Source organism: Rhinolophus ferrumequinum, chromosome 2, assembly GCF_004115265.2.
Source record: "Rhinolophus ferrumequinum isolate MPI-CBG mRhiFer1 chromosome 2, mRhiFer1_v1.p, whole genome shotgun sequence".
Lineage (NCBI taxonomy): Eukaryota > Metazoa > Chordata > Mammalia > Chiroptera > Rhinolophidae > Rhinolophus > Rhinolophus ferrumequinum.
Window position 1 is genome coordinate 57,198,829 of NC_046285.1, and position 16,536 is coordinate 57,215,364.

A 16,536-nucleotide genomic window follows, 5' to 3' on the forward strand; every position below is an offset into this window, starting at 1 on the left:
TAAGCTTTTGGTCACTCGACTTTCCCTGTTATGTAATTGCTCCTTCTAGATCAACAGGACATTACTGTGTTTGTGGTTATGTTCTGGACAAACTAAAACCGTGTGGTGTTTGCACAGAACATGGGACAAGGAGTGCCAATGATTGAATACAGCCCTGGCTCTGACACTAACAACAGAAGATGAAAGTCACTTTCTTCCTCTTTGCGTCTCTGTATTCTCATTTCTAAAGAGAGAAGTTAGACAAATGATCTTTACAGTTTTTTTCCAGCTCCAGCATTGTGTGGCATTACAATGATGCTATATGTTGTTAAGTTGCCGTTGGGGAGGAAAATTAAATAAAAGTGAATTGAAGGAATGCAAAACAGTATTGAATCCTGCAAGATTTTAATCTTGAAGAACTTTCAGATCTGTGCTCCAGACTCCAGGGCTGCAAAGAGTTAGAGCTCTCAGGTTAAGGGAAAATGCCAACAAGGCCAGAAACTTCTGCAATAAACTTGAAACTTGGGGATCCGCAAAGCCATGTATAACTCCCGATATCTTGCACCCAAAGCTTCTTTTATGTTGCAATGCCTGAGCACTGAGGACCATACCATGGCTCTTTTGTGGGTTTGCAAAAAAAGCACTACTTTTTCCACTAACATGTGTTAAACAGACACATTAAAATCATGCAGAAGGATAGCAACGAAATTTACTTTAGATTAAAAAAAAAGTTTATGTTCATTCGTTAAATTGCTCTATCAAAAGATAGCTTAATGCATAGATTTGAATAGATTGGCAAAAAGTAAAAAAAAAAAAAGCGAATATTAGTTTTTTTAGTCACCCAATGATGTTATTAAAATACAGTTGTTGTGTTCTTTAAAAAAGGAAAACAATTATTAGCTCAGTGAGCAGTCATATTCATTCCCCTTTAAGGTGCTCTGTAATGAAGGGTTTCCCCGTTTACATCATTGAAAACCTGGTAGGTATGATAGTTAAGAAACATTCCAAGTAGAAAAGAGCTAATTCAAAGACCCAGGGTTTTGAAAGAGCATTGATAAGTCCAGAGACCCTACAACATTTCTTTACAAATACTGCCAACTTCAAATGCAGGGCGAGACCTAAAAACCAGAGGTGTGACCCTGCTATTTGGGAGACCTTCTGATGCTCCAGGAGGTAGGTAATCTGAGAGCTCATACACACATGCTTGAAAGTCACAGGGTGCTGATCTTCCCAGCAGACCATTAACTGAATGGCAGCCCCAACCCAACATACCTTTCTGACTTCATATGAACACATGGCCAAAAACAAGGTATGCCAATTTAAACACACATATTGTGAAGTCTGAGGTGAAGTAAAGATCTGACGTCTACAGTCTAGCTGCAGTGATTGGCACTTTGCCAAAGAAGGTATCTTTGCAAAGCACCTGAGGAGTAAATCTGAACTTACAATGTAGCAGGGCTCACAGTAGGCTTTCTTCTCCACCGCATAGAAGGGCTGCCCTCGGAGCTTGTTGTTGCAGACGATGCAAGTAAAACAATCCACGTGGAAGACCTGATCCATGGCAGTGCATCCAGTCCCTTCCCCCACTACATTTTCCCCACAGCGAGCACAGCGGCCTGAAAGATAAAAGAGATTGACTGTTAAGAACACACTGAAGAACACTTTCAGTCCTGCTATAGAAGCCAACATGGGGAAGGCAGCGGATTTGAAATGTTAGCATCAGCAGTAAGACTGCCACTATCGCCATCACTACCACAAGAAAGATCACCGGGATAGCCACCACTATGCCCTGTAAGGCCACCATGATGGGGATCCACCACATTGAGGAGTAGACCGTCACAGCCCAAGATCCCACAGAAAATGACAGAGTAGAACTCAAGTCTCCTGACATCAAGGCCAGTGCTCTGTCTCTTACTCTCACATGGAAGTTAGAGAGGAAGATGACTGATGAGGGGAAGCAGGGAAGGCATCTTCTAGGAAAGCCTTGCTCCTTAGAGAGTCTACATGTATAATCAGACTATGAGGAAACTGGGTCCAAACTCAAACTTCAATGGCTTTCACAAAAGCCCCAGTCATAATCCTCTGCATCCAGCTCTCAGTGACAGGCAGATCAAAAGGTAGTCCCTTTTATGTTTCCAGACAGCTCTGGTTGCTGGAAAGTACTTTCTCATAGTGAGCTGGAATGTTTCCTTACTCTAAATACTACCCAATAGTTCTAGTTCTGTGTTCTGAGGATTTATGCAAGAAGTCTCACGTCTTATATTTGACACTCTAAAATATTACAATTCAGTTAGCATTGCCCCCAAGTCTGTCCTTAGTTTGGACATCGTTAAATCCTGCAACACTTCCACATAATGTAGGGTTTTGAGTCCCTCATGGCCCTGAGTTCTGCAAACTTTCAATATTCTTAAACTGATTCGTGGGGCATCTGGACCACATATGGACATCAGGTTTAGCTTTTTAAAAATCACATTGTTTTAAATAATAACAATAAAACATAATTTAAGAAGAAATATTTATGTCAGTGAGAAGCATTGTGCAGTTTGCGATCTGTATTTATATCTGACTCCATCAAGGGAATATTAAGCCAGAGACCAGATCCGCATCCAGTTTCCTTTCTTATGCTTTATTTCTATTAAGGTAAAAAAAAGTCTTAACAAGTAATTACAGGTCACTGGGAATATCGGCAAGAATATCTAGGCTTTTACAGATACACTATAGCAAGCCTAGTGCTTCTTATGTCTCAGGCATTTTCTCAGTGCTCTATATATATTAACTCATTTCATATTCACAACCTATGTGATAGGTAGTGTTATTATCCCTATTATACAGACAAGGAAACTGAGTCACAAAATGATTAACTAACTTCAAAGTCAAGCAGTCTAGTTTCAGTGTGTATGGTCTTAACCATTATGCAATCTTGCCTCTGCCTAGTTCTATGCATCAGGATTGAAAGTAGACCTGACATTATAGAGAGATTTCTCACTGAAGATTATTTTCAGCACACCATTACATTGGACCAACAACCATTTCACACCTAAAAATAGGAGGGCTAAATGTTTCACCTTGGGAGAAAAGAGGCAAATATTATTTCTAATCCTCTGTGCTTGCATTTGTCCCTGGAAGAATTTCTTTATATTGAAGGATTTGAATGTCTTTACAGTATAACCCATCATTTTTTGCCCCTAAGGAATAAGAAATATCAAGTGCTGGGAAAGGAATTAAATTCTTGGAAACTGAGTTGCCTCCACTATAACTGATATATTGTGAAGTCTTGATATCATGTTCTTGACATTTGATGAAAAGTTTTGTATAATATTTGTAATAAACGTTCTGGTTGGATTTGCAAACTTCTATCCAAGAGTTAACTTGTAGCCTGTTTTTATTATAAGATGTATAATCTTAGAAAGGTGCCTCTAACATTTTGGATGCTCATTGCTCTTGGTAACAAAATGAGGTTATTTCATATGTCACTATTTTTGTGATTATTCAGAAAAAGATTAATTGGTTTATTAGAAAGTTCACTGTGCTATGTTTGAAAATGATGCTAAAATTCTGAGAGTTTCATGCCACTATCCGACAACATTTCATTATAGAAAACATATTGGGGATTACAGGTAAATGGGTCACCGACCCATAAAGTCTAATGTTTAGAGAGTCATCATCATATTTAGCATTCAAACTTTTCGCTTTTAACTGCCTGTGCAAAAATCATCACATTCATCATCCCAGCATATACAGAATCACTTCCAATATTTATACTGGAATGCTGTTCATTAAAATTTGCATTTGTAATATTAATCTGAAGTAGTATTTATGGTATTATCTTTATTACTATTTTTTCCACCTCCACTGAATCATATTCAAATCATGATCTATTTTTGCTGAAGAAATAATGCAATACAATAGTAATAATGAAAAATGTAGAGTTAGCAGCAGCAGAAAAAATACATCATAACGTGACATCAAAATACTCTGAGTGGAATGGCACTGTTAGTGAATGTTGGTTAACCGACACCGTTCAACAGACAGGCTTTGTGGCACATGTGCAATCTTTAAGAATGGGATGATTATTAAGAGCCCGTTGGATTCCTGTGAAAATTTTCATTTTCAAATTTCAAACTTAACAAATTTTAAATTTGTTAAATACAGGTCAACAAAATTAATTGTAATTATTTCTCTTTCCCTTTCTAGACATAAAACTGGACTCTGATAGTCCACCAGGGACTACCATGATATGGGGACCACACTTAGGGAAAAACATTGTTTTGGCCAAATGCTTTCGACCGTTTGCCATGCGGGTCTACAAAGCAGGTAGAAGTAGCAGTTACGATTCAGATCATGGCTGCCCAAAATGTAACATCTGGAATCTAAGAGTCTGAGCCTACAGGGCTTATGGAGAGTTTGAGAGCTACCCATGAGGACTGGGGAGAGATTTCAATCACTGATTAGACGGAAAGATCAGAGCAGAGCCCTAAAGGTCAGGCGAAAAGGTAAGTGCTGGATTTCTCATTCCATTCAACAGGCATTCTCCAGGTTTCTATTCTTTGCCCAGTACTATATTCTGTGTCTGTATGACATACAGAAATGGATTAGACAATATCAGTACATTTTACAGTCATTATGAGACTATACACATTCCATAATCACGTGACAAAGTGTCACATGAGAAAGTGCAATGGAAATGTGGAAGGAAAAATAACATCTGAGAAGGCTCAGGAAAAGTTTTGTGGAGAAAGAGGTATTTGAGCCCAACCTTAAAGGACGGAATTTTGACAGGTGGGTATGAAAGAGGGAAAAAAAAAAGATCTTAGTTTTTCCAAAGAGGGAATGAGTGGTAGGGCTTCTTGGATCCAAAACCCTGCCATGATTTGGTGCTGGCACAATAAGGCTTTGTCTTCTCAGCACTGAGAGCAGATGAACTGTATTCATAAGGAACAATCTTCTTCTTTAATTTTGGGAGAATATTCTTCCAGAGTGGGTCAAACTAATATGCTGGACGCAGACATGACCAGCTCTCCTGCCTCCCATATTTTTCCTATTCTTGGGAGGAATTGGGACACTAGGCTCGAGGGCAGTCAGTCTGGCACCTTTAAAATCACAAGCACAGAAAAAGAGCGAAGAACAAAAATTAAAAATAGCTCTACACATCCGCGGGACACAAAAGGTGCCCGAATGTTCCCTTTTCACATTAACAGAAACTTATACAAACTGCTTTTTAGGGAGGCATTCAGAATGGACAGAAAGTTACTCAAGCTTAGTGCATCCTTGCCTCTCCAGGGGCTTATGCTCCACATCACTGCAGGCATAGCACAGTCTACTAATGCCCTTCTGTTAGACAAGTAGCTCAGCATTTTTAAACGAGAACAACCAAGGGAATGGTACCAGACTTGAAGGCATCAGAGCATGAAGGAAACATAGTCGATTAGGGGCCGGTAAGAATCCAGGGTCAAGTTCAGACCCAAGGCTGGTGTGAGGAGCTTGTTGGCAAGGCTTAACACATTAACTTAAAAAATGCAACAACAGAGGATCAAACAGCCTGGGCAGGAATTTGTCAGTGAATTAAGACACCTGAACCAATAATAATAATAATAATAATAATAATAATAAAAAGCAAAACTTGTTTTTATATTATTGCTTTTTATATATGTTATTTTCTCTATGGACTGTGGAGAGACAGTCATAAATTCTTCTCGCCTTTTATCCCTGCTCGTTCCTCCAACTATAGCAACCTCTGGAACATCTCTGAAACTCTTCCTTCCCATCACATGCCTAGTACCTAAATTGGACTTATCTTTCATGGGCCATTGCAATGGCTTCCTGATTGTTTTCGCTATCTCTGATTTATTTCCTCGTGCAAATGGTAAGTTGTTATGAAAGTCTTAGTACTTGAGCTAAGTCTGGAAGGTTACATAGTTTTTGAACAAGTCATTTTTAGGAATGGCATAGGTAGACAGTGACATTGCAGGCAAACCAACACATTGAACAGTGGAGGTGGAGTAGTGGAACATGGGTTTTCATATTTAATGATTCCAGTTTTCTCTTTTTGTAATGGGAATTTCTTTCCCTTATAATGTGAAAATAAAATTTATTTTAATTTTTTTGTTTTCTGTGATCAGTACGTCATTAATACAAGAGGCCATAGACTCTCTTTTGCAAACACTGCTTGTTTTTGAGGTGGGACCGAAAATGTCCATAGCAATTTTGAGGGTTGGTGTCATAGTGAGCCCCGATGACATACTCCGAAACTTGTATTTTATTCAACATCAAAAGTAAAATAGCAAATTTATGTAGACATCAAGCCAGGTCACATTTGTCTTCATGTCCTCCTTGCTTGACTTATAATAGAAATTTTAGGCACAAGCAAAATTAATATTCTGTGTTTAATTATTATAAAGAATTGAAACTCTATATGCCAATTGTGCAATGTATCAGCTTTCTCATTAAACACCTTCTAAAATATATTTAAAAGTCCTGTCCCAAAACTTGAATCAATAAGGTTATATCAGGGTAGTGAAATGATGATAAAGTTTTCCTAGAAACAATTTATTCTACATATGGCCACTGTAACAATATCCACTGTATCAATGGCCACTGTATTAATCCATGTAATAACAGACAACCTGTTATTTAAACCTCTTAAGTTCTAGGACAGTGATTCTCAGTCTTGCTGATATGTTGCAATCATCTGGGAAACTAAAAAAAAAAAAAAATACTGATCTTTGGGTCCCTGATTCAGAGATTCTGATTTCGTTAGTCTGAGGTGGGATGTCCTAGGATGGAAGTTTTAAAAGCCTGTCTGGTGACTCTAACATTCAGTCAGTTTGAGCCACTGTTCCACGGGGTGTCTATTTCTGTACTGCTTGTCAGGAAAACAGCTGACAAGTATCACCCAAACAGGTTTCATCTGTATGCAAAACAGTTTGGGGCAGACTGGTAACAATGAGTTGGCTGGAAACAATTTTTTGTTCTGTGGCATCATAATATGTGTTGCTTTCATCAACAAGAGTAATCTCCCTTATGTCTTAGTTTGAAGAGTTTTCCGTGGCTTTCCACCCTTTGGTTACTACATGAACAGAATCCACTAAGTTTTCTCATAAACTATTTTGCTAGCACTGAGTCAGAGAAAGTAGTTCACTTAATTATAAGCACTCCTATGGAACAGGCTTCTTTTGTGTCACAAATTAATTTCTCATGTGGCATTGCTGTATAGCCTTAGACCATACAGAATCTACAAAGAATGTCAACTGGCAGCCATTTAAGGTGCGCTATCACATATTACATCATATATCAAATTTATTTATTGCTATTTCTCTTGGACTCTGCATTTAAGTAATGTAGCAATATTCAGTCTCTTATGGTTAGTGCTACTGAGCTCTGTGAATACTGGAACCCTTATCAGATTTTAAGAGCGGGACTGCAGAACACATTCAGTTCTGTCACTCTGGTTGTGTATACACAACTGTATTATACTACTTCCTATGTTATTGCTTAGGTGGCCCTTGCAGAAATGCTTGAAGATTCAATGGGTACATGGATGGCAGGCTGAAGGAGGGGGCAGACAGCTGTTTCCCTCTCTCTTTCTCTTCCCTATACAGTTCTCTCTCTCTCTCTCTCTCTCTCTCTCTCTCTCTCTCTCTCATGCATACATATGCAGACAAGAAAAGGAGCAGTGACTGCTAGGACCAGTGCTAGACATGTGAAACATGGTAAATGAGAAACAATTTATTGTCTCTCATTTCATTGACAGATAAGAAACAAAATAATAAATATTTTAAGTGCAAAATAAGAAATTAAGGTAGCGTGGCAACAAAACAAAAGAAAGCCCCAAATTGTCAGAGAGAACAGTTCAGGAACGGGTAAACAAAGGCCTGGGCAACAAAGCTTATGTGACGGAGTGAAGGCTGAGTTACCGGTTGAGAAAAGGAAGTTATTATGAAGTCTAACCATGAGGTGATTCATTTACAGATATATATTTGCTTAGGTTGGACCTTCAGGTAAGTAGGTGAAATGGAGGGGGAGTCCCACACAGGTTGCGAAAAACAAGTATTTTTCACTAATTTAAATATACTGCATTGGAAAAAGTGTTACAAAAAGATAAAAGGAAATTACTGTGCTTTTTTTTCTCTGTACCAGGCACTGCCCTAAGCACTGCACATACATTGTCTCGTTTAGCCTGAGCATCCTTTATCGATACTTATTTGATAGATAAGAAACTTGAGTTTAAGTCACTTGGCCAAGGTTTCAAAGGTAGAATGAGGTGAGACTGGGATTAGAACCAGGTCAGACTTCTAAAACCCATCTTCTTATTCAGCACGTGCTTTCTTGTGAATACGTTTTATTATTCAGTCACAACTCTGATATTTTGAGCATTGTTTACGAGTGGGGCCCTTTCCCACTCCCAGGGAAAGCAGAAGAGCCAGGACAGCATCATTTCTCCAGACCCCTAGTCTCAGGAGCGCTCGGTCAATGTCAGGTCTGCTCCAGGTGGGGAAATCAGTAGAGGTGAGGATTCTTTAGAGAAGATCTTGAAGGGCTGAACCTCAGACTCTGGCTTACCACCAGGAAAACTTTCAAAACTACTGATGCCCATGATTCACTTGCAGAGATTCTGATTTATTTGGTGGGGCCCTGAAATAGCGGGGTTAATGCGCAGTGGGTGTGGGAACCATTGCTCTGACCCACTGCTCTGAAGGGAACTGTGCATTTATGTGTTCCACAAAGGACAGTATGTACTGGAATATTCTTAGAAAGCAATGACGGCTAGGACCAAAAGCCCTTGCCCTGTGAGCTACATCCTAGGAAACTGCACTTTGTTGGGACCATGTACCCTGGTTCCATCCTTCACGAAACTAATTAACCCCTTCTCAAGACAACCCCTTTCTCAAGACAACATCTATTCTCTGGAAAAGCAGGAAAAGCAAAACCCAAAACCAGATAACAAGAACAAACGCAAAAGAAAAGCAGAACAAAACATGACGTAGCTTTGCATGTTTTGTCTATAACACATGGTACCCTTTAAACAAAGTTACACATAACATGATGTAAAGGCAATCAGACAGAACTGGGGGTCCTCCTCACTAGCTATGGGAGCCTTGACAAGTTTTCAGGACCTCTGTGCCCGAGGTCCCTAGTTTTTAAAACATGCAACTAAGTCGACTCTCTGGAGGGACAGGTGGTCCCATTGAGTCATCTATCCAGCCGTTCTGTCAACCCCTCAGCAAACAGCCTTCCTGTGCTTCTATTCTGTGCCCAGTTCCGTGCCCAGTGGGAACTTTTCTCAGCCTCTATAACAAGGAGATGACAATGACGGCCTTGACCACCTGGCCATGAAAGTCAATGAGGGTAAGGGCTACAAAGTTCCTAGTACAGGTCCTTCTTTATCTCCCTCCAACTACAGGAGATGTAGGAAAACTTCAATGTGAAGAGCTCCTTATGACTCAGACCAGAGGTATATACACTCTGGACCGTCCTTTAAAAATGATAGTCACTGTGGGATCATAAAGGCAGCTGCCTCTGCGAGGCAGTTCTATAAGATTTGTATTTACCAATATGCTACTCACAGAATTTCGTGCTAGAAATTCAATCCCAAACCTGACAAAATGTGTGGATCCCAGAGAGATGATAATCATCAGTATTTCTTCAGCACATATTATTTGGCAAGCATTACATTTGTGAATGTATTAGCTCATGCAATCCTTCAAACACCCCGTGAAGTAGGTCTCATCATTGTCTCTAGTATAGTTGAAGAAATGGCAGCCTAGAGAGATTCAGTAACTTGCCCAAGGCTACAGAGTTAAATATTGATGTTGGAATTAGGGCCCAGACAGTCTGGCTTTAGAGCTCTGTCCTCCCCTAACCTGGTTTATTACTTTAGAACTCCAAAATTCCTAAAAACATCCGGTCTGGCAGAAAGCTTGTGTAAACCTTATAACATCCCTGACAGAAATATTGGTATTCATTTTGGCTAAAGGAAAAGTTCTTTTCAAGTTAATTTTTACACACGAACATTTTTCATATTCCCACTCTTAATTTGTAATTTCTTCTTCTATATTTCAAATTTATTTTGTGATTGATCTGCTAACAGTAAAAAAAATAATAAAAAACGAATATTTACTAGTGGAGTTACCATTGCTACTGCAATGATTATTTTTGACTTATGATTTGAATCTGCTGTATGGTATCTCTCATAGGAATTTGTGTTTTCCCTCAAGCTCCACTCAAAACTGAAAAAAACTTTAAATGTGGCCAGTTATTTTCAGTTTTTTTGGTGGGAAATCTCCAAATGTATTCTGGTTATTTAGGAACAAACCTAACACTGAGGTAAGTCAAGAGGATGTGTCTAAAGTTATTGTATTTCAGTGCTCAACAGCAGCCATGATTTTCTCCTTATGATGTTAACAAGCACTCTTTCTGTTTATACAGTGCTTTATAATACTATACACATTTTCTCACCTGATGCTACCAAAAAGAGCAAAAGGAAAATCATAGCTAACATTACTTCCTTTACACTTCTGATACATGGAGACTGAGAGTAATCCTGCAAGTTCACATAAAACATAATTTCCATATTCTCATTTGATTCTTACAATAACTGAAAGCTGGATAAGACAATTCTCCTTTTTAAACAAATAAGTTAACCAAGGAATAAACTTGTGACTTGAGAGGTAGACGGTAGAGTTGGAACTCAAGGTCAGCTCAACTGGCCCCAAGACTCGTGGTCTTTGAGCTGGACCATATTACCTGTACACCTGGCACTGGACCCAGAGATGGGTGGTATTTTCACCTGACACTATGTCCAAGGGAAGCCAATTAGTCTTACTTGGGTTTTGATTTTTCTACTTAGTGCTGAAATGCCCATAATGCATTGTTAAGAGGATTTAAAAAGTCCTAGAATGTAAGAGTATGTGGAGAACTTAGAAAGCAGCCAGTCAAACCTCATTGAAAGATGCAAAAGCAGAGACTCAGAGAGAGGCAGTGATGAAAGTTTCTCTAGCAAGCCGATAGCAGAGAAGGCTTGAATCCAGGCCTTCAGGCTCTCAGGGTAGTGCTTTTTCAGCTGCATAAAACCATCTCCCAGGTGTGCCACCTCGAGTTTAGTTTCTTCCCACTAGTAGGCACTGTTGCCTGACCTGAGCATGAGAAGTTCTCCCTCCACAGAAGGTAAAATTTCACTGTAAATGGGAGTATTGTGTGGGACACTGCAGTCCACCAGGATGACTCCCACATGATTCCAGAACAAAGTTAACTCCATTACCATCAGAATCAGCACAACTATCCCATGTCTGTCTGAAATACCCTGGCGTGTTCTGAATTTGCACATCTGTGTGTTCTGAAAATCAAAGGAATGCTGATAATACCAAGCTGTGCTGACAGTCCAGATTTTTGCTAAAGTCCTTCAACTTTGCATTGCCCCTGTGTACTATCTCTAATTATCCCACACTGCAGCGGGATATGGGTAGTGTGTTTCTCAGAGGTACCTCAGGGACAGAGCAGGCCAGGCTCTGGTCCCTGTTTGACCGTAGCTGGTCTGAATTGCTATGTTTTGCACATTTGAATTGTGCTTAATATTCACTTGATAGAAGGTTTCTGGTTTTATTTTATTTATTTTTTTAAAGAGTGAAAACCACTCTGTTGGAGTAAGACATAGATTTTTGTTTGAAGAACTGGATTCTATCCTTCCTCTACCATATATATGATCTGTGACTTTGGACAAGTTACTTCATCTATCTAAGCCAGTACTAGGTACCTCAATAGTAATCCCAGCCCCAGGTGACTCAAAGTGTTATTGGAAGGAATACACACACACACACACACACACACACACACACACACACGACAATAAAATATAAGAAATTGAGATATATCACTAAAATAAATTTATTAGGCATATTGATATAATTCGCATGCACAATAGAGCAGAAGGTACTTATATCTCTGGGGCTTCCATCCCCAGATCACATTCTAAAAAATTCCTATGCAAAATCCACAAGATGGAATGCAGTATTGGATATGAGTGGATATATTTTGAGGATCAAGCTTCTGGGAAATGCTAGCACTGCCATTTATCTTCTCAGTGGAGTGGGTAGATGGATAACATCAATATTTGACATACGATGCTACATCAGACCTCAGAGGGAGACCCAGGCACAGAGCCTTAAACCCCAGGCCACCTCCACCCTTGTGTGTCTGTAAAATCCTCATTGCTAAATTGCAGTTTGCAACCGATTCTTCCGGCACTTGCATAGCAACACTGAGCTCTCTGAGCGATAAAGTGACGTCTTGGGAACAGTTATTAATACACATATGTATGCACACAGTATGTAAAAATATGCATGATTGAAAGCGACTGGTGTATTACTTTTAGGCAATACTTCCCACTGGGACTATGCTCCTGGAAAAATTCTTCTTCCTCTCAAGAAGCTTGCACAATCATCTGCTATCACTTACCAGAATGTTTGGGATAAAAATGGTGTCAATTTTAAGGAAACACACTTCTCAATTTTCTTTGTTAACATCTGAATAAAACATGAGAAGCTACCTACTTTTCCCCCTCTTCCCTTTCATTCAGAGAATAAGTCCCTTCACAATCTTGCTTTGTGTGTAGAGGAAGTAGTCACTTTTCTTTGCCACCTCCCAATTAGCAGAATTCACTGGGTTTAAGAGTAGAAAAATTTAAATTCCATTCTAATAAACTTCGCTAGCTATCATTATTTCTGAAGTACGGCACAATGTTTTATAATAAGAACACAGCAAGAAATCCTATTTCTACCTTGTGGGAGCTTATAGCCCTATGAGATCACGAGAGAGCAGCAGGTGGCAGGCACAAGAACATACTATAGGCAGGATTTGGTTGGGATTGAAGGAACACTTTCTGAACCATATGAAAGTTTGGAAAATGGAACAATTCCATAAGAAGCCATGTACCTGGGCTGGACATGTACTTTCTATCTCCTTCTATAAAATGAATACACTTAGTCAAGTGTTTTACTAAGCACCTTCAATTTTTCATTCTGAGATGAAGTGAACAGGCAAATTGAAGTTAGATTAAGCCTGTTTGAGAGTAAGGAGAATCTGCTCAATGGTGATCTTTGGATAGCCCTTCAAGACCTCAAATTTGTGGAAACATTATAAAAGTTAAGCAATAAAAGTCATAAGAAAACCGGGTTATAGGCATGTTCTATTTATGTCAGCAGAGGAGTTCTGGGCAATTCCTCTTGTACTAATGTAGTTTCCACTTTTAGATTATCATAGTTGGTAAACACATTTAATTTTTACAGGATGACTAATACCTATGTGCTTAATAATCAGTGAGATAAGTCAAGGGCTCTCCCTTCCTACGACTTACAGGGAACTTCCAGCAACCATGTAAATCCAGAGAAACTGCACAAAAACAGATAAGCTAAGTAATGGGTTCTTGCATCAGCTTCTGCTACGTGCTTTTATTTGTAGTTCTGTCTTGGGCAAGAGATAGCACACAGGGGGAATGCAAAGTTGAAGGTCTTTAGCAAAAATCTGGACTGTAAACACAGCTTGGTATTATCAGCATTCTGTTAAGTTCAAAGAAGAGATAGTTACAACAAATACAGCTTGCTTTATTTCTGAAACAAAATTGTGCACATATTTGTGGCCACAGTACTAATTAACCTGTAGGTTGTTGCTTTCATGTAGTCAGTACGGTTTTCTCTCCCTGTTACAACATGTTGGGGTTATTTTTCCCCATCTGGAACACACTCAAACTGTTCTCTTCTAGGCACTACAGAGAAGAATTGTACAAATGATGAAGAGACTCGAGACACAGTTGTACAGAAAGATTAAAGGAGATATATATGTACATATAACGAGGCTGGAGGATGACTAAGGAGTGCCATGATGATGGTCTATAAATACTTGAAATGTGTAAACACCAAGGAATAATTTAGCTTGTTAAAGGTGGTAGAACTGAGCGTGATGGTGTATATTCAAGGAAAGGGAAGATCTCTATTAAAGAAAAAAACTTTACATGCAGACATTATCCATGGGATATAGCAAAATTGGAACAGAGAGTAGTTGAAAAAACAATAGGGATTAAGAGTCAGAAGACATGAAGTTGTATGTTGGCTTTACCATATGTAGCCCTGTGGCCTTAGAAAGGTTCTTTAACCAACATGGGCTTCAGACCACTCTTTCGCAAATTAAAGTATGAACCAGCGTTAGAGACTTCTGAAGTGTTCTCCAATGAACATTAAGAGTTCTGGGGCTCAGCTAGATTGTTGTCCTTAGAGTAGGAAGAAGAGTGGAGGGGAGCGGTGATTGACGAGAGCCCCCTTATCAGCTTCACTGTTATACCATCAACTTACTCAGAATAATGTTTCAGGAATTTACTGACTTACAAAATGTTTGCACAAGAAATACACCAACTTTAAAAGTTTGAAACAGGTATTAGAGATCACTTTTAGACCCATTCCTGTTCAAGACTCCTGACAAGATAGAAGACTCACCATGTTTCCCTGAAAATAAGACCTAGCTGGACCATCAGCTCTAATGAGTCTTTTGGAGCAAAAATATGATATAATAATATATTATTATATTAATATATTAATTATATATTATAATACATTAATATATTAATATAATATAAGACTGGATCCTATAATATAATATGATATATAATAATACCCAGTCTTATTTTAATATAAGACCAGGTATAATATAATATAATATAATATAATATAATATAAAGACCCAATCTTATTTTAATATAATATAAGACCCGGTCTTATACAATATAATATAAGACTGGGTCTTATATATTAATTTTTGCTCCAAAAGATGCATTAGAACTGATGGTCCGGCTAGGTCTTAGTTTCGGGGAAACAAGGTATTAAAGTTATACTTTCACAAAATGTTCACTGAGTACCTACCATGGGCCAACACAGCAGATGCAGCAGTAAGACAGATACATCCTCATGAAATTCACATTTCAAATGCAACTTTTAATATAGAATTGCCAAAAATTCATAAATAAAGAGGAATAAGTCACGCAACTCCCTGTATGATTTAAAATAATTCTATTGAACATTTATTAAACACCTAACTACCAGTCCTTAAGACTGGTGATGAATAAAATAATGTAGAGGGTAAAGATTCAAATTAAACAGATATTGGGTGCTCATTAAATGTCAGGCACCGTGTGTCAAACTAGGAATCCTCAGTTTCCATCCGAGTGGCCCTCAGTCATGTGTCTGTGCAAAACCAACACTGCTTTGAGCACAGCCTGACTCCTGCTCCAAACTGCTACCAAGGTCAGTTGCATTGGATCCTAACTCTACTCATACCATTTGAACTTGCTATTGTAATTATTTAATCAACTATTATGTAAATTAATAAAAAAGAATAAAAATATTTTAATTTTTAAAATCACATCTAAATAGAATGCTTTGGAAAAGTTCTATAAAAACATTTCACTTAGGAAAAAAAGAAGAGAAGCTGTTCAATTAGGTATGGATAAGCAACTTTAAAATATTAGGGACAAAACTTAAAAATCGAGAAGCGTACTGCACTCACTTTGTTTCACAAGTATCTTTAAGTTCTTGTTCTCCTTTAAAGAAACCCAAACTGGAAATTGCAGAGGTCCCATTACAGCTTTACTCGTTATAACTCATGTCAGACAAAGGCTGCCAGCCCTCATTCAAATATGCCTTGGCCATATATTTTTTTAAATGATGAAAATGCTTTTGTTGTTTATTTATTAAAATAAACTTTATTGAGATATAATTTACCTAAAATAAATAAACCCATTTTAAGTGTACATTTTGATAAATTTTAAGAAATTCATAACTACCACCGTGATCAAGTTCTAGAATATTCCCTTTACCCAAAAAAAGTTCCCTTGTGCCCCATTAGTGTTAAACCTATCCCCCTGCCTCAGAAAACCATTGATTGTTTTCTGTCACTATAGGTTAAATTTGCCTTTTCTAGTATTTTAGAAAACTGGAATAATATAGTATGCAGTATTCTTTTTCTTTCTTTCTTTCTTTTTTTTGGTTGGGGGAAGGGATCTGGCTCCTTTTATTCAGCATAATGTTTGTGATGTTTTCCCATGTTGCTGTACTTACTGATGTGTAGCACTCCATTGTAAAAATATAGCATAATACATCTTTTCACCTGTTGATGGGCATTTGAGTTGTTTCTAGCTTTTGGTTATTGCAATTAAGCTGCTAAGAACTTCTGGGTACAAATCTGTGTGTAGAAAAAGGTTTTCGCTTCCCTTGGGTCACTATATGGGAAGAGAATGCTGAACCATATGGTTAATATGTGTTTAACTTTTTAAGACACTACCAAACTGTTTTCCACAGTCGTTGTACCATTTTACATCCTCACTAGCAGTTAAAAGAATTCTAGTTGCTGCTTCTTCTAGTTATCACTCGGTGATGTCATTCTCTGAAATCTTAGCAATTCCAAGCAATGTGTAGAGGTACCTAATGGAATTATAATTTGTATTTTTCTGAAGACTATAGCTTTAGAGCATTTTTCATTTGCTTATTGGTTATTTGTGTAGTTAATTTGAGAAGTGTC

The 16,536-nt window shown here is 38.2% G+C and overlaps 1 protein-coding gene across 8 annotated transcripts in view; it reads right to left on the reverse strand.

The window, feature by feature from the left end:
- LPP (LIM domain containing preferred translocation partner in lipoma) overlaps positions 1-16,536 on the reverse strand; it is a 656,883-nt gene that overhangs the window by 114,510 nt on the left and 525,837 nt on the right. For all 8 annotated transcript variants that reach the window (XM_033123201.1, XM_033123175.1, XM_033123185.1 and 5 more), the window contains one exon: positions 1,426-1,595. In XM_033123201.1, the coding sequence (XP_032979092.1) occupies positions 1,426-1,595 (170 nt within the window). The remainder of the gene's footprint in view (positions 1-1,425; positions 1,596-16,536) is intronic.